We start from the raw sequence: 23620 nt of genomic DNA on the forward strand, positions 1-23620 counted from the left end.
AACAAAAACAAAAAACACGTTTTAAACAGTTTACTTGTGACCTGTACAACAATATCATATGACAGCATATCTGACAATGATTAGGGCATTGGAATTGAAAAATAATATCAACTGGCACGCACTGCATGTGAAATACACAGGAGACGTACGCCACCTGGTTGTCTCAGGTGAAATAGTCCCAAGGTGTGCCAGATCAAATTTCACGTGAGGCAATAATAATGCTGCATTGAGCTCAGTGCACATTAGAACTTAGTGATTCATAACCTATCCTATAAAGTGTCCTGCATGCTGTTATGATATTGCATCACCCACGGTTAATAATATGGAGATTTTTGTGATCTTCCAATATCCTTTGAAATAATCTAGCCCCGCCCCCTTGGGTTGGTCCTGAGGTGAGCCATATAAACTGCTCTACAGACGGGCTGTAGGTGAGACGGGCTTGAATGCTCGGGCAGGTATGACAACAGAGACTGACTCATCGGATTCAGGACTGATTCCAATTTTACGCACTCAGTGCTCTCATTTAGAAACTACGGACTTTCCACGGATATCTCTCTGACACCCTTTGGGATCATCAAATCATTCTGTCAAACAGGAGAAGGAATCTACAAGATGAAATTGGAGGTGTTGTGTGGGGGCCACTATGACATGAAAGCTATGGAGATGTCCAGTGATGCAGAGGGCAGCGTGCGCTCTCCTCTCTTTGGTGAGGAGGAGCTGGGCTCGGATGGGGACTGCGTGGCGCACAGCCCTCCACCTGTCACTCCGTGCACTGATGACAGCAAGGGGAAGCCGTACACACGGAGACCCAAGCCCCCGTTCTCATACATCGCCCTCATCGCCATGGCTATCCGTGACTCCGCCACTGGACGTCTGACTTTGGCGGAAATAAACGACTATCTGATGAAAAAGTTCCCGTTCTTCAGGGGCAGCTACACCGGCTGGAGGAACTCGGTTCGACACAACTTGTCTCTGAACGACTGCTTTCTGAAGGTGCTCCGGGACGCGTCCAGACCGTGGGGGAAGGACAATTACTGGATGCTTAATCCTCACAGTGAATACACGTTTGCTGACGGTGTATTCCGGCGCAGAAGAAAGCGCATTAGTACCAAAAACTCCATCAAGGAGCAAGAGGTGTCCGCGCACGCAGAGGACTCTCATCAGAGCGCCTCGCCATCTGCGCCCGTCACCAAAACGGAATCCTGTGCCAAGTTCACCAGTTCATTCGCTATAGACAGCATCCTCAGCAATCCATTCAAGAGGGACAGAAGCGGAGACAATTATCCAGTCCTCCCTGCCTTCATGTGGCCGTGCTACACAGATTTACTGATGCCGCATTCAAATCCACCTGCCGCCTTTCCATACGTCAAGTCAGCGTGCCATATGGACTACTATGCGCATGTGTTACACGCCTATAACGGTGGACTGTTTTCAAAGGGGGGGCATCGCAAATACAGTCTTGCAGCACCAGAATTACATTTGGACTTATCTTTAACTCCCAGCTTAATGACAGATGTGTACCACCCACTAAAAAGCATGAATATGATGTGATGGACATAGGCTAGGTGGGCCAGACTGCAGACTGCAGAGGGCACCCCCCCCCCCCCCAATATGTTATGATTAAACAAGGAACTACATGTTGTTAAGCTTGAATCCCTGGTCATTTCCTTATGGCCTACAATTACATTTTTATGCGTAATAGTTTTATGATGCATGTCGTTTGTCATAAATGTTACTGAACTGACCATGACCTTGTGTTATACTATGCACTTTGACTGTTTTGTTCATGTATTTCTTTTCTCTCAGAAACCTTTTCACAAATAAATAAAGATTAACTTCATGGTGAGGTGTTTTTTTTGCCATTGTTTATCTCTTATAAGTTGTCCGGACATGTGTGTGTGGCTCCATCATGCATTCAAATGCACAAAAGAAAAATTGAAATCTGACTGTAGCTGTAGCACAATAGCTGGGCGGCTATTACATGGCTGTTTGGATTGGTTGGTGCACCTTATGGCCTACCAGTACCAAGAAACGCCCTTATTACCCCTCAAGGATCAATGCACTTCACTGTAGGCCTATATGATGTGAATTTTGCTTCCATCACATAAAGCTCCTATAGCATGATTCCTAATGATGATAGATGGCATGATAATACATAACATCAGAATCAGAGCATAATAATAATAATAATAATAATAATAATAATAATAATAATAATAATAATAATAATAATAATAATAATAATAATAATAATAATGATAATGATAATAATAATAATTGTTCAGACTGCAGCCATACGCAATTTTACGCACACTTTACGCACGGGTTTATCAAAACAAAAGCCAAGGAAACGTTTATATTAATGCTGTAGAACATTAGTTAGTTAGTAGTAGTAGCCTATATCATTATTATTATTATTATTAGTAGTAGTAGCCTAGTAGTCTACTCTAGTAGCCTATAGGCCTAAAGAAAATACTCAAAATAGAGTAGCCCGTAAATGGAAATTGTGCCAGTATATTAGTGTCCACTGTTCCAAGGTGGTTTATGCTGGCCTAAATTGGCTGCAGCATTTGTGGAGAAGTTTATTTTAGTATAGCCTACTTTTCAATGTCCGTGAAGTCTCGCTGTTAGCGGATACGCGCATCATCTAATATTTATCTTTTCTGTCTGGCGCTGCAAATAGCTGTCGCCTCTTTCACCCCACAGAAAATGGGAATACAAATAGTGCATCCGCCAGTGAATGAATTTGAATCTACAATAGAGAAGCCTTCTGAGTAGACCTATACAACATTTACTTTAAAGCAGCATGCGCGCATCCTGGACGCAGCGGGGTTAGGTTGTTTGATGTAGCGCGGATTTTGTGGCGTATTTGGCTAAAGGTAACCTTTGTTGATCTGTTAAAAAGATTTGTTTCCTTGTTGTGGTGAAGTGTTCTAAATGACTGCATGCGCAAAGACCAACGTGCACAAGTCCATATAGCATTGTGTCTTGGGCAGCAAACAAACAAAAAAAATCAGCAACTAAGGCACACACGGCCTGACTGTATTACCATCTAGAGTAGTGTAACGGAACACTGACGACATTTGAATATTTCAACTTGGATCTTTCTTTACGACATTATATTTGGATCATTTCTGCAATTCATCTCTCCAGGGATGTGATCCAGGCTCAAACGGTAAACTGACACTTGTGCGCTGTGTGTGGTATGCTGGCGAGGTCTGATGGAAAAAGCATGCTTCCTCTCATGTCAGAGTCCTAACCCTGAACAGACCCCAAACAAAAGAGCACTGCATGACTCCCATTTCCATATACACCTTTAAAAGGCATAAAACCACCCGCCTACTCATAATCACAGTTTGTGGGTATAAACAAAGTGCAAATTAAAAATAATCTGTACAAACCCTGTGTCCCTTTATTTGTTACAGTCCTTCCAAGGCTTGTAAAAGTGACTTGCTGAGTGCCAAATATTGGTCTGATAAATGGGGATCGAGGTGTTTTGGAAAGTGGAGTGGTGGGAGGAGATTTATGTTGCTCCAGAGGCGTTGTGTCCGGCTTCTTCTAGCCTGGACCCTGGCCAGATGGGGAGGGAGTAGATCTCCAGTTCCTGGCGATTTCTTGGAGGGATTTGGAGGATATCTAGGGTCAGAGAGAGATTTAAGAATTGATAGGTGGTCGAGTTGTGTTTGGCCGAGTGGATATGCGCAAGCAAAGTCGAGGAGCTTATTTCCCCCCTTCTATGGGATTATTGCCAGCAATGGACAGAGTGAGAGGAAGGAGGAGCAGCCGCTGGTATTCTTCTTGATTATTACAGCCAAACGTGCAGTGCATCGCGACGGGATACCGACCTCTCCTTATCGCATCCCTCAAAAACGCGCTCCAGAGGCAAGCAGGGTATACCTTGTTAGCTCCGGTCTTTCTGTGGCCCAAAGTTGAAAAAAGGGGGGCAACCATGACGACTGAGAGCTCCCAGCAACATCTGGACCCACCTAATCCTCTGCGCTCCAGTCCAGCGCCCGGTACTTTGAACGCAGCTCTGCTGAGCGCACAGCCAGTGATGGAGAGCGCACATAATGATGCATCAGCCAAAGGGAAAAAGGGGAACTCTGGCTTGAGACGACCTGAAAAACCTCCCTATTCATATATTGCCCTCATTGTGATGGCGATCCAGAGTTCACCGTCCAAGAGACTTACTCTGAGCGAAATCTATCAGTTCCTGCAGGCCCGCTTCCCTTTCTTTAGGGGAGCATACCAGGGCTGGAAAAACTCCGTCCGACACAACCTGTCTCTGAACGAGTGCTTCATAAAGCTGCCCAAGGGTCTCGGCAGACCCGGCAAGGGGCACTACTGGACTATCGACCCGGGGAGCGAGTTTATGTTCGAGGAGGGCTCCTTTCGCCGCAGACCCCGGGGGTTCCGTAGGAAATGCCAGGCTCTGAAACCCATGTACAGGATGATGAACGGTATCGGGTTTGGCGCGTCTATGCTGCCACAAAACTTTGATTTCCAATCACCGTCTGCCTCGTTAGCATGCCATAACAGCTACAACATAGACTTGATGGGGAACACTGTGCCAGGTAGCTTCGAGGGCCTCGGAGGGGGGCATCATGTGTCACATATGTCACCAAGCTCTGGGTCATCTTATATGGCGTGTCAGGTGGCGTCTAATGCGGACTATTGCGCGGACAGCAGTAGCAGCCCCTTGCAATCCTCCCCAGCGATGGTCGGGACTTTGGACTGTCAGTCGCCTTATGCCAATGCCGCCTCACACTGGACTTCACCTGGTGTGTCTTCATACATCAAACAGCAGTCTCTGGCGTCAAACAGTCCCACTTCGTCGGCTTTGCACTCGGGAATGTCATCTTACTCTCTGGAACCAAGCTATCTTCACCATAACGCACGAGATCCTTCTGACATTCCAGGTAGGCCATAGCACCTATATATTTGCTGAATATCTGCACAATTGTATAGGCCATTCATGAGGCACACAGAAATCAGCATGCATTATTTAGCCTATGATGAGTTCGGGGTGGTGGTGGTGGTGGTGTGTGTGTGTGTGTGTGTGTGTGTGTGTGTGTGTGTGTGTGTGTGTGTGTGTGTGTGTGTGGTGGGGGGGCGGTTATACACAAATTCGATTTCCAAAATCAGTAGGCATATCTATATCTGCTTTGCAATGGGAATATCTCAAACAAAATGAATCCGAAAGAAACAAGTACGAAATTTGCAAATCAAAAGTATTTTCATTTTCATTTTATTTTAAAGAACAATATTCACTAGTTTATAAAATATGACACTGAACGGCGGAAATGCAAATTCGTGTAGGCCTACTTAAAATCTCGGCCACAGCAATTTTTTTTTTACAGGAGTTTAAACCCGATATGGGCCTTATGTAAACGTACAAGTAAAGCTGGGAAAACATTGGAAATGGGGAAAAGAGTTGATGTGCAGATATCCCCCCTTTGGTCATTATTGACGTTTATGCACCTGGGAGGGGGGGGGGGGGGGGGGGTGAGAATGTGTTCCTGCTGTCCCACAATGTTTCAGGATCTAAAATGTCTGCAACTTTCTATTATTATTATTATTATTATTATTATTATTATTATTATTATTATTATTATTATTATTATTATTATTATTATTATTATTATTATTATTTGGCCATAACCGCCCCAACCGCATTTAACAAAGTCAGCTTTAAAACAAAGTCACCTTTAAAAGTGAGCAAGGAAAATATGCCGCTAAAACGACTGCTTCAGTTATTTACTTTCCTGCATGGGCCACCCCATTTGACTAGAATAAAGAATAGAATAGAATAGAATAGAATAGAATAGAATAGAATAGAATAGAATAGAATAGAATAGAATAAATTGGCCTTTTTCACAGCAGCTATCATGTGTCTGGCAGGGTAAGCAGGTGCAAGCAAAACATGAGGGCCCCAGCACTGGAACATCTAAACCTTCATTCATGTTTTGGTTGCACCTAATTTTACACCGTCTTTTAGACACAAAATGGCTGCTGTGAAACAGGTCAATAGAACAGAACAGAACAGAACAGAACAGAACAGAACAGAACAGAACAGAACAGAACAACAGGGGTTTGGGAGCAATAGGCCCAGAACCTCTAATCTGTGTGGCTTTTTTCTGATAATTGTCTGCTGTAATTGTTTTCGCCCCTGGCATATATGTCCATTGCCTTTTTAATGCCTATCCAAAACCATTTCCTCCGATAGCCTAATGCAATTACCTGCATGGATAACAAACTATATATTGCCTGCTAGCACTTCACTCACATAACGATAGGCATTTTTTCAAAGTCAATAGCCATATGGACGAGAAATGAAAGATGACTTCCCAACACCTCACAAATGCAAATGAGCCTGAAAGCGCACTGATCAGCTTGATGTTTGACCTCATTTTCTCCTTCCAGTGGGCCTGTCTCGGTACTCCAGCCATTCGGCGCCAGTGTGCGACAGGAAGGATTTTGTTTTGAACCTAAACGGAATCTCTTCCCTCCATCCCAGCACCAGTGGATCTTATTATCACCAGCTTCATCACCAGAGCGTGTATCAGGACGTAAAGCCATGCGTCATGTGACAAAGCAGCGAGAGGCTTGAGCATGAAGGTATCTGCCAAATGAGAATGAGAGCCAACTGACTTTCTGATGAAGATACATTCATATATCCTCAATGATTATCTTGGACATTTGGACTGTTAAACAATGGCTTTTATAATGATGCGATGACTATATTGTCTATTTTTTAAACGCTGTTACAAGCTTATTGAGGCACTATTCTGATTACACCTGACCCGCATGCATCAGCAATATTCACATTTTAACTGAGAAAAACAGCAGGATTCTCATTATTCACGCATTAATTTTCTTTTCCTGAGTTTTGCTGAAGTTGTTGCTGTTTTCCTGCAGCAAGCCAATAAAGAGATTTATTTTTAAATGTCTGCCTGCAGTCAATCGTATAAGACTTTGTTTATGCATAAGCTTTATGAACGAATGGTTCTAAATTATTATAATTATAGCCACTGACTGACAAACACGATACCATTCCTGGATAAACTATAGGCCCAGCAGTCCAGTATGAATTTATTTTAGTAACATAGGTCAAATACAGTTATAATAAATACAACCAGCAATGTGATTTAAAATCAGATGATGTTATATGAAGAATTAATATGTAACTTTATACAATTAACAACTCAACATAGGCTATGTAATTACTATTGAAAATGAAATCAAATATTAAAGGATAGGATACAAAGGTTAGTTATCTACAAAATCTCTGTTCCTATAAAATATTAACAGCACAATTTAAATTTAGCCAATATCAATCAATATCAGTTATTTCTTTCTGTCTGTCTGTCTGTCTGTCTTTCTTTCTTTCTTTCTTTATTTCTTTCTTTCTAAAGCATCCTTAGTAAAAACACAAGTGTAAAATAATAATAAACATCCGTGGTTTGAGTAAATGTGTTTTTCATCTTTATATTCTTCTTCTTATTATTATAGGTACTAGCTACACACAATCTGTATAAATATTCAATAATTCAGCTAAAGGAGTTCAAAACCTGTCTCAAAGACACTTTATATTTCACATCACGTGTGTTAGCCCTTTTTATGGGCCTACAGTATAGTTAGTGGCTCACATTCACTTCAATTATAACTCATTCTACAGCCTTCAGAAACATATTTACCAGTCTTCCTCCCTAGAGGTCATTTAATCCAATTTAATCTCATTTAATGAATCAATCAATCAGTCGATCAATCAATCAATCAATCAATAAATGAATGAATGAATGAATGAATGAATGAATGAATGAATGAATGAATGAATCAATCAACCAACCAACCAATCAACCAATCAACCAATCAACCAATCAACCACTCAATCAATCAATCAATCAATGGCATGGCCTTTGAAACAAAAGCAATTATACCTTTGGCTTGGTATTTTATTTAAAACACCCGTTCGAAATGTAATGCGTTTATGATTCCAATTATGCTACATGGAATTATTTTGATGGAAATATTGCATCTGATAATTAAATTCTGAACGAGAAGGCTATGTGGTGCTATATGTGATTGCTATAGGCAAATAAAAATAAAGAAAAGTAAATAAAAATAAATTAAAATGTGGTCACAACGCATACCAGACAATGACAAATAAAGAAAAGTAAATTAAAATAAATTAAAATGTGGTCACAACAAGTCACAACGCATACCAGACAATGACAAATGACCCTAACCCTGTCAAAAAAATAAAAAATAAATGAGGAAACATGCTGATTATCACGGGACAGTGCCGCCACCTAGTGGTTAATGAGTGTTGTGCACGGGTTGCACAACTTTTTAGTTGATTGTTGAACCAGCTATGGTTGAATACCTTTACTATAATGCCGGGTGGACATAAAGTAAGTATTTGGTTCAGAAATATGTTCACATAAACAAATGATTTGTACAAATGGGATGGGACCTCCAAGTTTTCTTGATAGATTTAGTAGAGAAACCAGACTACTGGTCACTATAGGACGAATCAGCGTGACATCACTTGCCACCCAGAATGCGGGACCCCGCGACAATTAACAGTATAAGTTGTGCCAAACAAACGTTAATATCTCATAAACTATATAATTTTGACATTCTGAGTGAGAGCAGAATTAGCTCAAGAGTTCCATGTATAGCCTATGATACTGTATATGCATGTTGTGATTGTCGTGTTAAAGTTGTGTGAACTGTCGCAGTTTTGAAAATGTAAACAGAGTTAGGCGGCTAGAGTCAGACACTCACGCCTTGCGCCACTTTTGGTGGCGCACTCCATAGGGTTCCATTGCCGTTGCCACCAGTGACATGGTTTGTTTACCTGCTGCTCGGCTGATCCCTCATAGGCTACATTTTCTGACAGCTGAATAATGGACATGGGAATTAAATCAAACTGTTCATTTGATATGGTTTCTATAGTATAACCAATCTGATTGATTGATTGATTGATCGATTGATTGATTATTTGATCGATCGATTGATTATTTGATTAATTGATGAAGGGATTAATTGATTCGTTACTTAATTGACAAATTGTTTAATTGAATAATTTGTTAGTTTATTGTTTGGTTAATTGATTGATTGATTTGATAATTCATGAAAAGATACACAGCCCAGCAGTTATACATACATTTAAAAAAATCAATCTAGGTTGAAAACCCAAAGCCATAAGGCTTATTTCCAATGTGGACCTCTTTATACCCTTATATTAACCTAACCAATCATCACTCCCCATACCTAAACCTACCAGTACCAATCATCACTCCCCATACCTAAACCTACCAGTACTACCAATCATCACTTGTCATACCAATCATCACTCCCCATGCCTAATCATCACTCCCCATGCCTAAACCCAACCAATCATCACTCCTCATGCCTAAACCCAACTAATCATCGCTCCTCATGCCTAAACCTAATCATCACTCCTCATGCCTATACCAATCATCACTCCTGTATAAAAAATATTTAGGTGGGGTAAAATATGATATCATAAAAAAAAACTGCCCTCCCTGACATTTATATTATTTTCTCTCTGCCCTCCATCTGCATCTGTTACAACAACAACAACAACAACAACAACAACAACAGATCTGCCCTCCCCCTACCCACAAGTTCAGCCTATTTTAATGTTATACTCAACTTATTAAGTTGTTTGTTTAAAATAAAACACCAATATTAACCGCTTCACCCTGTATACCTCCATGGTGAGATAATAGTTAGAGCCCTTGAATGAGAATTGTATTCCCCATGCGCAGCAAGGGCTATTATCAATGTTTCATGTGATTTTAGTTGCTATAATATAATATGTACATCTGTTCTGCATGTTCGATTGAATTATGATTTAATGTGACGTGCGGTGGTGGCTCTCTAGGCTATCTACATGGACAGATATCACTGATCACAGTGTCATTTTAATCCATTTAATGTCAATTGGAATGATACAGATGAAATATAGCTAATGATGATATATTGATCGATGGTTGAAGTTTTCTTTTGGGTAACACTTCACAATACTGTACCACAAAAGTGTGCGTATTACTAAGGAATGAGTCAGGAACTAACAATAGTTAAAGTTTATAATCCCTAAGTTTTCAGTTTTGTTCTCTTGGGTGACACCTATGGCGATGAGTGGTAATTGCAGGTGAGATCCAAACAGCCCACCCTGTGTCACCACAGATACCAAGTTCATAAATGCTGCAATACAAAAATGCAAAGGCTTTCCATCAATGGGCCATAGGCTCAATCTCACCATTATGTTAACTCACTATCAGTATAGTGACTTAACAGATATTTATTTACATTATAACTTTAACAGGTAGTTCCTCAATTACTCTGAATCAAGTACTTAATGATAATACTTAAGAACAGACTAGTAATTGCCATGTTAATGAACCAGTAGGTAATGACTACTTCCCCTTTTTTCTTGTTCTTTTTTATGAAGTAATTGATCATTACCTACCATTTTTACTGAGTGGTTAGTGAATGCTAACATGAATGAATGCTGAGTGAATGCTGATATTCATTACTTCCTGATTATCTTACCATATAGTCACCATGTTAGTGAGCATCACCCTATCTATAACAAATACCTACCAGATTGTTCATAGGTATGCATTATAACTTTACGATTCTCACCATTAGTTACCATGTTTGTGCTCCCTAAAGTAAAGCAGGGCATCATACTTGGTTGTTAGTAGGGAATGCATCATTACATCATGATTAATTTACCATTAGTTACCATGTTAGTGAGGCCTGGTACTGGTAGATGGGCTGGTGCTCAGTAGCCTGGGTGAAACCAGCCTTCAACGTGACGTCACAGACTATGCCAGTAACGTAAGTGACTGAAGGCTGGATTTACCCAGGCTTAGTGCTCAGTGCTGAGGCCAATTAACCTTGTGTCACCAGGCTTTCTCAAAGGAGAAATCTCCTCGCCCTCTCAAAGGAGAGAGAGCCTGGTATGCATTACTACAGGCAGGAAGACCCGCCCTGTCTTCCGGTGGGTCTTCCGCTTTGTGCGCAACAGTGTTTACGTTCCCCCATTTTACCATTTTGATCGGTGTGTTAGGGCAGCGATGCCATTATTTGGTTTTAGCTGTTTGTTTGTTTGTTTTTAGCATTTTGGGTAGCTTGATACTCACGTCACCCATGTTTTCTGAACAGAACGCAAGGATTGAGCGGGAGCACAGCTGCACTTTGGTTCCCGGCAGATGTCATGGTGTCTTCTGTCCATGACACGGCACAAGGTTTTTCCACCCAGACCAAGGCCAATGAGTCCAATGAGTCAGCACAAACAATCCTCACCACATGTATTCCAAAAGTGCAGAGGAATCGGGTATCGGGTCCAAACATTTTAAAGGTCCCATTCCGTGCAAAAGCTGTTTTTACTTAAATGCATATATACTGCTGTCAGCCCTCCCTGTAATGAGTGGTCACACGCTCAGAACTGCCACAGTTGGATTTGTCCCTATCCAGCGTCCCTCTGCAGTCTCCTCCAAGCCACACCCCCAAACGCTTCGTTTGCCCAGAGGGGAATCTGGGGGAATCGGGACGTCACTAGCTTCCTCCTGCATACTGCGCGGGTCTCTCTCACACAAGCTACCTGCACCATTTAGTCTATAGCCACAAAATTAACACTTCTAGCTGGAGCGACGCCAACTGTACGTGATCCAGCAACTGCAGAGGTGCATTCGGTAAGTCTAGGCATTTTGAGATGTCCTCTTTAGCGTAGTACCGTTTAGTTAACGATAACTCGCAACCTAGCGTGCTGGTCCACAGACGCTAATCTGATTGGCCGCTGGGAGCCTGGGGCGGGCTCTCCCTCAGCGGCCAATGGGAACTGTTAGTTCTGAATATATTATAGAAACAGGCCGTTCTTGGAAAGCGACCAGATGAGGAAGTGAGAACTCCGTCACAACAAACGGGTTTGCTATATTTTCGACAGATTAATCCAGAATCATGTTTTATGGACCAGAGACACACGTTTTTAAGAGGTTACAGCTGCACGAATTGGGACCTTTAATATATAAAAAAATGCAGTAGTCCATCCACAAACTCCAAAGAGAATAACACGTGTTCCCAAACTTCACAAAAGGGTGAAATTACTGATTGGAAACAAATTTCAAAGACACTGAACACTGAACAGAGACACAGGACAAAACACAGTTGCCGCCATCTTGAATTGGGGGAGGAGCAGTTTCTGTGTGAACTAGTGCTGGGCAGAGCCGTGTAGTGCTGGGTATTGAACTTCGATGCCAAGCTGACATGAAAAGACATCGGGCCTGTCTGAAACCAATTTGATACATAAGTTCACTGAATTTGCAACCTTTCTAGGTACCTTATGGATAATTTTCGAGGAACCATACAATGGTACCTTTGTTTTGTTAGGATATCCCATAATACCTTGCGCCCCTTCCAATCGACGAAGAAGACATCTGACTGGTGGTGTCGGCGGAGAGGAAGTAGGATGGCGGATGGAGGGAATGAGGAAATGGAATCAGATGAGTCAGAAGATGAAGCGGGAGAATTAAAAAAGAACGAAAAGAAGAGAAAGCAATCCGTTTTGAGTTCAGAAAGTGACTCAAGTCGATCAGTGAGGAAGAGAGAGGAGTTTATGCTAGGGATGGTTGCACTAACAAAGAAGGATGGACTGTTTGCTGATCATCATAGAGTAGGGAAGTTTGTGGAAAAGAAAATTGGGGAGGTAAGGTCGGTTAGGGTTACGAGAGGTGGAATGGTTATAATAGAGTGTGTATCAAAGAAACAAAGAGATACAGCTTTGGAGAAAATTAAATTAAAGCTGGTCGTGCTTGCGTTACTTGTTTTCCATTTGGAACTGAGGTAAGGAAGAAGGGAGTGATGAGTGGAGTGCCCCTGTCGGTAGAGGCGGAATTGTTTTTCAATGTGCAAGGTGTGATTGAGGCTAAGTGGATTTTGTGAAGGAGAAAGGGAAGATAGTACGTCAGTGTGTTTGACATTTGATGGGGAATTGCCAGAACAAGTTTATGTTGATTATTGTTGCTATAAGGTAAGGATGTTTGAGAGAGCTCCGCTGCGTTGTTACTGTTGTCAAGAGAATGGCCATGTAGCTGCTGTGTGTAGAGCGGTCAGTAGATGTGGGAGGTGTGGGAAGGAAGGTTGTGAGGTAGATCAGTGTACGCTATTGGAAGATGAGGCGACATGCCTACACTGCAATGGAAACCATCACGCAGGGTCAAAACAGTGCCCAAAGAGAATAAAGGAGGTGAAAGTGAACAACATTAGAGTAGAAGTGAATGGGATCTCTTATGCTGAAGCGGTTAAAAGAGTGGAGAGAAATGATCAAATGGAGGAAGTCGAAAGGGAACCAGAACCGAAACGGAAGGGAATTGAACAAAACATATGTGTGGACAAAAGAGGATTTCTGACGTTCATGGCCATGGTGATCAATTGTGCAGAACAGGTCAAAGGAAAAACGGAAAAGATTGCGATGATGATGGACGCGGCGAGAAGGTTTCTGAATATTGTTGACATTTCCGGAGAGGAGATTGAGAAAGCGCTGAGGGACGAATTTCCACAGACTCAGACAAGTGCGTCTGGGTCATAGAATGGTCATACAGTATCATGAATGGGAGCACTATGGGAGGATACATGATGAACACTGTAAATAGATTGCACTATGGTGAATTTCCCCATGGGATAAATAAAGGACAACTTAATAACTTAACCTAACTATGAAGAAGACATCAAAGTCCAGTAGGTGGCGGTAATGCACAATTTAAGGATGCCAACCGCCAATCAAATCCATTGAAGAAGAAGAAGAATCGACGAAGAAGAACGAAGCGAGCCCGAGCAAGCCCCTAATGGCGACGCCCACAAAGCTGACCGCATCAGAAAAAAGTGAAACAACATTGGCTAAATAACAAATATCTGTCACTTTCTTTTCGTTTTTTTTCTAGAATAGTCAATAACGTCAACCTTTACTTAATTTCAGTGCAGTCAGATGTGTGTACAGTGTCAGGAAAGTCACTTTTGAACAATAGTAGGAAGCATCTTACCTGAGACTGTTCTGGACAGCAGCCGGCTAGTTAGGTTGCTAGCTAACGTTAACGTTAGTTTAGAAAACCCGCTCCGCGTGCCCCAAAGCAGGACTATAGACTGTACAGCCAGGAGGATAGCAGCATGGCAGACCTTCAAGGGTAAGTGGAGTTCGTTTTAACCGTGCTGTATTAAATGACAAGCTGTCAGTTCACCAATGTGTTGGTGAAATCCAAAGTTCTCGTTAGCTTGGTTTCACGCTTTTAATCTGAAGGCCGAAACGGGAAATGGTTTGAGTAGACTGGTCTGTCAATTCTTTCATTTCACATGTACAATTTCCTTTCTTCGCCTTCAAATTAAAAGTGTAAAAACAATTAAACGTTCGCATGTGAAGTCTCGACCTGTTTGGATAACGTTAGAGAAAACAGCCATGAGCCATGCAGTTTTATACAAATTTATTGCCAAATGCTTTGGGAAACAACTTCATCAAGCTTGGTCAGAAAAGGTCTGTCTATTCAATGGAAACAGCACCAGTGCGACCTGTCGTGTGCGATGCTATACCTTCAAGAATGAGGACGTCTGAAACAAGTTATTTTTTAATCACCTATATTAAAATGAGATACCTAATTATTAAACAATCATCTAGTTAGGTAACTAGATGATATTAAGCTTCCTTACATTACAGACACAACCTTAGTAAACGGCAGGGCTAGGCAATAGAAGGCAATTAGAAGGCAGTAGAGAATTGGGATTCAGGAGTGAGTAGGGGGAGTGGCTAGGCGGGGGATGTGGGTGGTGGGAGGGGTGGGGGTATCAAGAAGGGGGAAAAGGGGCCATAGCTAGGGGTAGGCAGGTCGTAGAGAGTCAGGGTTTGACACCCATGTGGGTGGGTTTGGTTTAGGGGTAGGGTTAAGGTTAGGACCAGTTTCCATGTTGAAAACAATCAGCCGTGTTGTTGAAGTACCCCCAAAACATTGCCTAAGGTTCCATAAGGCTGAATGGCCACACTGTGCCGTGGGCTTCAAGGTATACAGTAGGTACGTGCCAGAGTGGCGATATAGGAAGCCTCTCGAGATCAAACTGTCCCACAAGAGTAAAACTTGGTTTTTCAATGTTCATTTTCAGCAGTGGAGAAGGTTGTGGATTAGGTACATGTTTGGAAAAATGTAGGGAAACTGAGGTCTCTTTAAAGGCCAACATTCTGATTGAATGTTGTATGTTGGTGTATAAATCACTGCGTATTGCCCTAAATTGAAGCACCAGCAAGGTGTTTGCCCGTTTCTTAATGGAAATGCCCCACCAACTGATAGTCATGACTCATGGGATTCCTAGTGCAGGCGTAACGCTGTAACGCACAGCTGGGAATCGAACCAGGAACCTAAGCCGATGAGCACTAGCATCTGTTGCTCTCTTTAGGTCACTGAGAGCAGTGTTGTGAAAGTTACTCATGGAGCATAATTACTCCTTTAAAAGCAATACAATTACTTTACCTATATTATCAAAAGTAATTGGTTACATTATTAATTACTTTACTATATTACTTTCGCTACCTCCCCCTCCAAAAGTGACATACAACTTTAGCGAGCTCCTTTTAAAGAAAGAATCAGCTTTATTGGCCAAGTATGCAAACACATACAAGGAATTGGGCTCCGGTTAGCTTTGCTCTCAAGTACACACAGAGTACACAAGTACACACATAGAGAGAAAAAAAAAGGAGAAAGAAGGTTACACATAGTCAAGGCGATCAAGGCAAGAATACTTTGTTGGACATAAGCAAAAAATGTACAGTGACTGCTATATACAATGTGGTGACTGTGCTATATACAATGTAGTAAAGTGGCTATTTTTAAATATGAATATATTAGGGAGTGTACAGTCAAAGTGTACGGTAAGTGTGCAACAACGCTACATAGGTTTGTGAACAAGGCTTATACAGATATTGCATTTTTAAATATGAATATATAAGAGGATGTACAGTAGTGCAACAACGCTACATAGGTTTGTAAACAAGGCTTATACAGGGATTGCATTTTTAATATGAATATATAAGGGAATGTACAATAAATGTGTACAGTAAAATGTCCAACAACGCCACATAGTTTAGTAAACACGGTACACGGTACAGTTGTATGCCATTCAATGTGAACGAGGCTTGAGTTGACAGTGAACACAGTGAACATAAATTAAGTGAGTGGCTGGTTTAAGTGGACTAAACACTAAACACTAAACTCTGATTAGTGTTCAACAGAGTAATGGCCTGTGGGTAGAAACTGTTTTTGCGTCTATTGGTTTTGGCGTGCAGAGCTCTGAAGCGTCTGGCCGAGGGGAAGAGTTCAAACAGGTCGTGGCCAGGGTCAGATGGGTACGTGATGATCTTTCCTGCCCTTTTTTTGACTCTGGAGGAGTACAAGTCTTGGATGGAGGGCAGGTTGGCACCGATGATCTTCTCTGCGGTCCTGACTGTCCGTTGAAGTCTGCGCTTGTCCTGTTTGGTGGCCGACCCAAACCAGACAGAGATGGAGTTGCAGAGGACAGACTGGATGATGGCAGTGTAGAACTGTACCAGCAGCTCCTGGGGCAGTTTGTACTTCCTGAGCTGGCGTAGGAAGTACAGCCTCTGTTGTGCCTTTTTGATGATGGAGCCAATGGTGGCCTCCCACTTTCGGTCCTTGGAGATAATGGATCCCAGGAACTTGTAGGAGTCCACCGTAGACACTGTGCTGTTGGAAATGGTGAGGGGGGGGGGGGCAATGCAGGGGGGCTTTTCCTGAAGTCTACAATCATCTCTACAGTTTTGAGCTGGTTCAGTTCAAGGTTGTTTTGACCACACCAGAGGGCCAGGCGTTCAGCATCATGGTTGTTCGATCCAGAGAGGACAAGAAATCCACTTTCCCAGTGTTCCATCTCTCAGATGCTGCTTTGGGTGTGTCTAGGGAGTTAAAATATCTTGGACATATCCTCTCAGAGGATCTCAGGGATGCCAGTGACATCCAACGACAGTGTCGTAAAATATATGCTCAAGCTAATATGCTTTTAAGGAAATGTTCTATGTGTTCTGTAAATGTAAAATGTGTACTGTTCAGAGCATATGTCACCCCCTTGTATACGGCTCATCTATGGTCCCATTACAGAGTGAAAAGCATGCAAAGGCTTAAAGTGGCATACAATGATGCCCTGAGGTTACTTCTCTGTGTTCCCAGGTGGCATAGTGCCAGTCAGCTGTTTACCTCTGTTGATGTGCCCACCTGTGAGGCTTTGTTAAGGCGACTCATGTACAATTTTATGCAGCGCCTGGAAGTGTCAAACAACAGCATCATAGTGGCGCTAACAAACCCTATAAAGAGTTCTAACCGGGTCACGTCCAGGCTGCGTAAGCACTGGCTCAGCAACTTGCTACTGATTAGGTAGGAGTGCACTACAGCACTTTTATTGCACTTTTATTCCACTATTGTATTTTATTTTAGTAATCTCTTTTTCTACCTTTTTCCCACGTTGTATGTTATTGTATGATACATCTATGTGCTATGGACTTTTGTCTGAAATAAAGATTATACTAATCTCCTATAGGCAGACTCATCACCGTCTCAGATGAGGCCAATGAATGTTGTGTCATCTGCAAACTTCAGGAGTTTGACGGATGGGTCCCCTGAGGTGAAGTCGTTTGTGTATAGCAGAAATAACCAGGGGGAGAGCACGCACCCCTGGGGGGCGCCAGGGCGGATTATTTGGATGCCGGATGTGGTTTGGAAAGAAAGAAAGAAAGAAAGAAAGAAAGAAAGAAAGAAAGAAAGAAAGAAAGAAAGAAAGAAAGAAAGAAAGAAAGAAAGAAAGAAAGAAAGAAAGAAAGACTTCCTTGCCATCGAGGCCATGGATGTAGTACTGTGATGGAACGGGAGGTGGCAGTAGTGCCGTTCCAATAAACTGGGATCCCTTTCCTCAAAGGCTCGACGGCCTACCACCTGCAAGAAACGCTTTAGGAATTAAATCTGCGCCTTAGGCCATAACAGACATAACAACAATAACAGTCATCAAGCCATGGCATGGCATTTGTCTTAAAGACAGATAAAGGAAAACGTGAAGTGAAGAACAAACAAACAAACAAACAATCCAACAATCCAACAATCCAACAAACAAATTACAAACAAGCAAACAAACAAGTCACATCAATGGAGTCACTAAGGACCATTCCTTCGAAGCGGTTTGTCGTGAGTAGCCTACTTCTAATAATTTACACATCTTTGGGGCACAAATACAACATGTGTTAATGACAATTATAAATCTATAACACATCATATGTTATTATCATCTTCTGTTGAAAACTAACAAAAAATACACAGCTGTGTAAAAATGACACATCCCTTTATGAGTGGCCAAATCACAATATCTTGTCAGTCATGTCTTCTTCATTTGTGTTGATTTTGTCAATATAAGATGATGTATCATTCATATATATAAATATATATTTTACATTAGATGATTTGATTCCATGAGTGTTTTGTGATTGCTATGAAAAGTGGTATAGGACAGGCTGGACAGCTTAACAAAGTGTTCACCAAACCCTGAACTGTCACACCTTCGCTGGCCGCCAGAGGGAGCCAAGTTCATATTTATCACGAAACTTGAATAGCTTATTTTTCAACTACCCGTCGATTGCACTCATTTCACCTCCAACCTTTTAATCAGTGAAGTCCCTCCCTTCTCTCTATTCACTCTCTCTCTCTCTATTCACTCTCTCTCTCTCTTTCTCTCTTTATATATATACATACATAGCATATATATATATATATATATATATATATATATATATATATATATATATATATATATATATATATATATATACACACACACACACATATATGTGTGTATGTGGGGGGGAGCGAGAGAGCGAGCTATAGGGCTATATTACGTTCAATCATAACAGCAGCATTATTGGCATTTTATTTGTTGTCACTTATTCATGTGCATATTATTTGGGTACATGATTGTTACCTTTTAGAAAAAAGCTATTAAATGGGTGTGTTGTTTTTGCTACATTATTGCAACTTCTTAAAGGTTCTGACGTCAACAAGCAAGACTGGAACAAAACCAGAACTTTTGTTTTTTTCTACTACATCGTTCAATTGTTTCTAGATAGATAGCACATTATCCTAGGGGCTACAATTAGAACTAAAACATAGCAATTATTGTCAAATAATAACTGAGATCATAATTTGCTGTGGTGACGGTGGCATTTTGTTGTTTTTATAGTGCAAAATGATTTGTTGCGGCAGGAATTAAGTTTGTTGAGAGAAGAGCGGCAATTTAATGAGGAAAAAATGCATTGGAAGGAGAAATAAAATAAAAATAGGCCTAGTCATTAAATACTATGATATGCTGTTAGTGTATTCGGCCTAATATGTTGCTGTAGGAAATTGCCATAGCCATTTCATATGAATTTAGTGCGTTTATTGTTTTATTATTTAAATGCCTGCGCGTTTCTGCGCTTCACCCATACAGCTTTTATTCTGGCTGTATGGGGACTAGGTGGGCAGACTATAGTATTAAGTAAAAAGCACGTTGTGAATTGTGTAAACAGCCCGGGGCGGTGGAAAAAGTTCATGCCCGGGTCCATGTAAGGAGAAACCGGCAGACCAGCAGGCCACTGCGCGGTCATTTAATTAAGACGACCTGCAAGGGATTAGACCGATATTGGGGCTGTAACTTTGCCTCACAATGACCATTAACAATTTCATGCACACTCGCTTTTGACGGCAGGGCAACATAGGCCTTCAGGGTGTATAGGCCTGCAAGCTCTTTTCTTTGTCTGTTTAACTTTCTATATCAACGACTGATTTCCTACAACATTATGTCAATTAATTCTGTTATATGGGCTAATAAACACCCAATATTTTTTTTAAATAATAATAATAAGTGAATATAATAACCTAAATTAGCCTAATTCTTACATCATTTGAGGCCAAAACAAAAATATTTATAGAAATAGGCGCGCATTTATAAGTTCACAAATAGTTAAATATTCCAATATTGCATAGCCTACTACAAAGCCTACTTACGTTTGTTCAGTCACATCACACACAATACATCTCGGTAGGCCTCTCGCCTTTAGCTCAATAACATGAGAGATTACCAAACATTTTGATGAAAAACGACACATGCGAGGTGTCATGGTCATCCCATTTGGTCCCTTTAATCCTTTTCTTGAATAGAGCAAACTCTCACACCTTTGACCATTCTCAGCCCAAATTGTCTTAATTCCCGTAGTAATGAGATAGCACTTACCGCCCACTGCCAATGATGTGAGACTCTGTCTGCTTTGATGTTACTGTCCTGCATTGAGTGCATTTTAACTAATGGCGTTAATAAATGTTCCTCGAAAGACGTTAAACTAGACGGAAACCATGCACTTTGTATTATTATTATTATTATTATTATTATTATTATTATTATTATTATTATTATTATTATTATTATCTGAAAACAAATCCAACGTGTGTAGCTTGTGTCAGAACCTAACATACTGTGATTTTATACAGCTAATTGAATTTATTATTAAAGGTGACATCTAGACACAGGCCTATTATGAAAGCAATGCGCGAGCAGAGGTCCAAATTTAAATATCCAATGTCACCATGTCTCACATTTGTACTCATAATGTATAATAATTGAATTTAATTGTAGTTTATAAAGTTGTCTGTTCCTTAGGGCAACTGTATGACGACTTAACCTGTGGGGGAATATGGCCGTGGTGTGATTGTGCATACATGCGAGCTGCTCTCTGCACGTCTGAAGTCTTGGCTGCAGCGGGCTGGGAGTTACCAACACCTCCTCTCGTTTTCCTAAAGCCGTGTGTGTGGCCAGGAGTTCGCTCCATTTCTGCTCTCTCAGTGTTCCTCGCTCCCAATTGGACGCCTCGTGTGCTTTTACGGGGAGGAGCTCCACTGGCAGCAAAAAGGAGGAAAGAATTTAACTGCGCAAAAGTCCTGTGTGTGGTGACGGATGGCCAAAGTTCAGAACTTTTTCAATGTGTGTTTCATAGAGACACGGAGATGGGAACTGCTTAAACACGGTTGAGATCCTGCACATCGCGCTGTTCGACTTTTTGTGCTTTTTGAAGTGAGCTCTCCTGAGCTGTGTTGTGAGCGCCTCTCAGCTTTCAGAGCAGGCAGAAGAGGAGCTCTCCGGCTGCGTATTTTGGAGCTGTTTGGAGCTGAAGACATGCAGGCTCGCTACTCCGTCTCCAGTCCCAATTCACTGGGCGTCGTGCCTTACATCAGCAGCGACCCGAGCTACTACCGGGCCGCTGCCGGTGGGGGATACACCGGGATGCCAGCGCCTATGAACATGTACTCTCATGCGGCCCACGACCAATATCCTGCGAGCATGGCCCGGGCGTATGGACCGTACACTCCTCAACCCCAGCCCAAGGATATGGTCAAACCCCCGTACAGCTACATTGCGCTCATCACTATGGCTATCCAAAACTCGCCTGACAAGAAGGTGACCCTGAATGGGATTTACCAGTTTATCATGGAGAGGTTCCCATTCTACCGAGACAACAAGCAGGGCTGGCAGAACAGCATCAGGCACAATCTGTCTCTGAACGAGTGTTTTGTCAAGGTGCCCCGCGATGACAAAAAGCCCGGCAAAGGCAGCTACTGGACTCTGGACCCGGACTCGTACAACATGTTCGAAAACGGCAGCTTCTTGAGAAGGAGACGGCGGTTCAAAAAGAAGGACGTGCAGAAAGATAAAGATGACCGAGTGACGAAGGAGACGCCTTCGAGGCAGCAGCAGGGCCGGGGAGGGGAGCAGGAGCAGCCGGTGCAGGGCTCCCAGCCCGTGAGGATCCAGGATATTAAGACCGAGAACGGCACGGTGACGCCGCCCCAGGCCGACTCGCCCTCCCTGAGCACCGTGCCCAAAGTCGAAAGCCCGGACAGCAGCAGCAGCATGTCCAGCGGCAGCCCCCACAGCATCCCATCCAACCGGTCCATGGGCATGGACAGCTCCGAGCACCACCACCACCACGGCCAGGCCTCGACGCAGGGCTTCAGCGTGGACAATATCATGACCTCTCTCCGGGGATCGCCCCAAGGAGCCACCGAGCTCGCCCCCGGCCTTGCCGCCTCCAGGACAGGTATAACACCGTCTTTGTCCTTAAACTATTCTCCAAATCAGACGTCGGTCTATAGTTCACCCTGTAACCAAAACTCTATCTCCACTACCTCCAACGCAACCTATCATTGCAATATGCAAGCCATGAGTTTGTACGCCGGGGACAGGTCTAGCCACCTAGCACCAAGTACCACCGTGGATGAAACATTGCCAGATTACTCGCTCACGACCACCTCATCCTCCCTGGGCCATGGCAATCTAAACTCGGGCCAGGAGGGCCATCATCCCCACCAAGGGAGGCTGACCTCATGGTACCTCAACCAGGCCGGAGACCTGGGCCATCTGGGCGCAGCCTACCCGACGCAGCAGCAGAACTTCCACTCTGTCCGAGAGATGTTTGAATCCCAGAGAATTGGCTTGAATAATTCACCGGTGAATGGGAATAACAGCTGTCAGATGTCATTCCCACCGAGCCAATCCATCTATCGCACTTCGGGAGCTTTCGTGTATGACTGCAGCAAGTTCTGACCAAAATAGGCTCTCTTTCCACGGTGTTGTAAAATCCATCGATTTTCCCCTCTCCTCCCACTCACCTGCCCATACCATGGACTAATATGTGACAGAACTCAAACAAAGACAGAAAGACTTGATCTTGGTTTATAAAGAACAGTGTTACTGCAAATAACACGTAAGTCTCTCCTTGCTTTTGTGACTTTATGTGATATGTTAAGGATAGGCATTATGTCAGTTTTCATGGACATATTATGACGTGTAAAATGCATATAGTAATTTATTTCTAAACTGTAGCCGGATATTATGGACCAAACACCAAACGTGTTTCTAAATTGAATTGCCTTAATTGTCCAAAAATGTTCCATTATAAAAGAAAAAAGAAAAAAGGAACGTGTATATCGCCGTACTATTTCAAAGATTCTTCATTTGTTGAAAAGTATTTTGAAGGATTTGCTTTTGTTTGTTTAATAAATTGTCATTTTATGTGAGTTAAATTTACGCCTCGTTTCTTGCAGACTTGAATATAGGCCAGTATTTTTTATACTCCTGGCGCCAGTTTGTGTGGGAGGTATACAAGGCCTTGTTATTATTCTGATTTGACCCATCTGACTCTGCAGGCCATGGGAGGTTTTATGTTCTGTTTCATTGAGTATATTATGCGTTTCAATAGCTAAGGAACAGCTACAACAAAATATTTTGGAAAAAAATTAGGTAATTTGGAGTGTTGGCTAATATCCATAAATCTCCCCCCTTTGGATATATTGGCTTCTGCATGAGGATTGAGTCCCCAAAATATTTTTACTCCCATTAACGAAACCAATATGTCTGTTTACTTATGAAAATGCCATGGTATATTTTGCTGCTCACCTTGTTAGGGAAAAACACACATCATGATGAAGCATGTCTGAATTATTGCTTTACGCAAATTGCA

At 42.2% G+C, this 23620-nt stretch overlaps 3 protein-coding genes across 3 annotated transcripts; all 3 read left to right on the forward strand.

Annotated features, from left to right (window-relative positions):
* Positions 1–441: 441 nt before the first annotated feature.
* Positions 442–1840, forward strand: foxq1a (forkhead box Q1a). Its single transcript, XM_083653751.1, has one exon. It carries the CDS (start codon positions 613–615, stop codon positions 1549–1551), a length of 939 nt encoding a protein of 312 aa, XP_083509877.1. The 5' UTR covers positions 442–612; the 3' UTR covers positions 1552–1840.
* A 2109-nt stretch (positions 1841–3949) lies between these two features.
* foxf2a (forkhead box F2a) lies at positions 3950–6914 on the forward strand (the record flags this gene model as incomplete). The annotated part of the gene is made up of 2 exons (XM_083653556.1): positions 3950–4919; positions 6424–6914. The coding sequence occupies 2 exons, from the start codon at positions 3950–3952 to the stop codon at positions 6588–6590; spliced, it is 1137 nt and encodes a 378-aa protein (XP_083509682.1). The 3' UTR covers positions 6591–6914.
* A 14362-nt stretch (positions 6915–21276) lies between these two features.
* Positions 21277–23087, forward strand: foxc1a (forkhead box C1a; the record flags this gene model as incomplete). Its single annotated transcript, XM_083653343.1, has 1 exon — positions 21277–23087. One exon carries the CDS (start codon positions 21277–21279, stop codon positions 22702–22704), a length of 1428 nt encoding a protein of 475 aa, XP_083509469.1. The 3' UTR covers positions 22705–23087.
* Positions 23088–23620: the final 533 nt, after the last annotated feature.

Source organism: Poromitra crassiceps, assembly GCF_964638095.1.
Source record: "Poromitra crassiceps genome assembly, chromosome: 17".
Lineage (NCBI taxonomy): Eukaryota > Metazoa > Chordata > Actinopteri > Beryciformes > Melamphaidae > Poromitra > Poromitra crassiceps.

Coding starts and splice junctions, on each gene's coding strand:
- foxq1a (XM_083653751.1), top strand. CDS start 613: ATGAAATTGGAGGTGTTGTGTGGGGGCCACTATGACATGAAAGCTATG.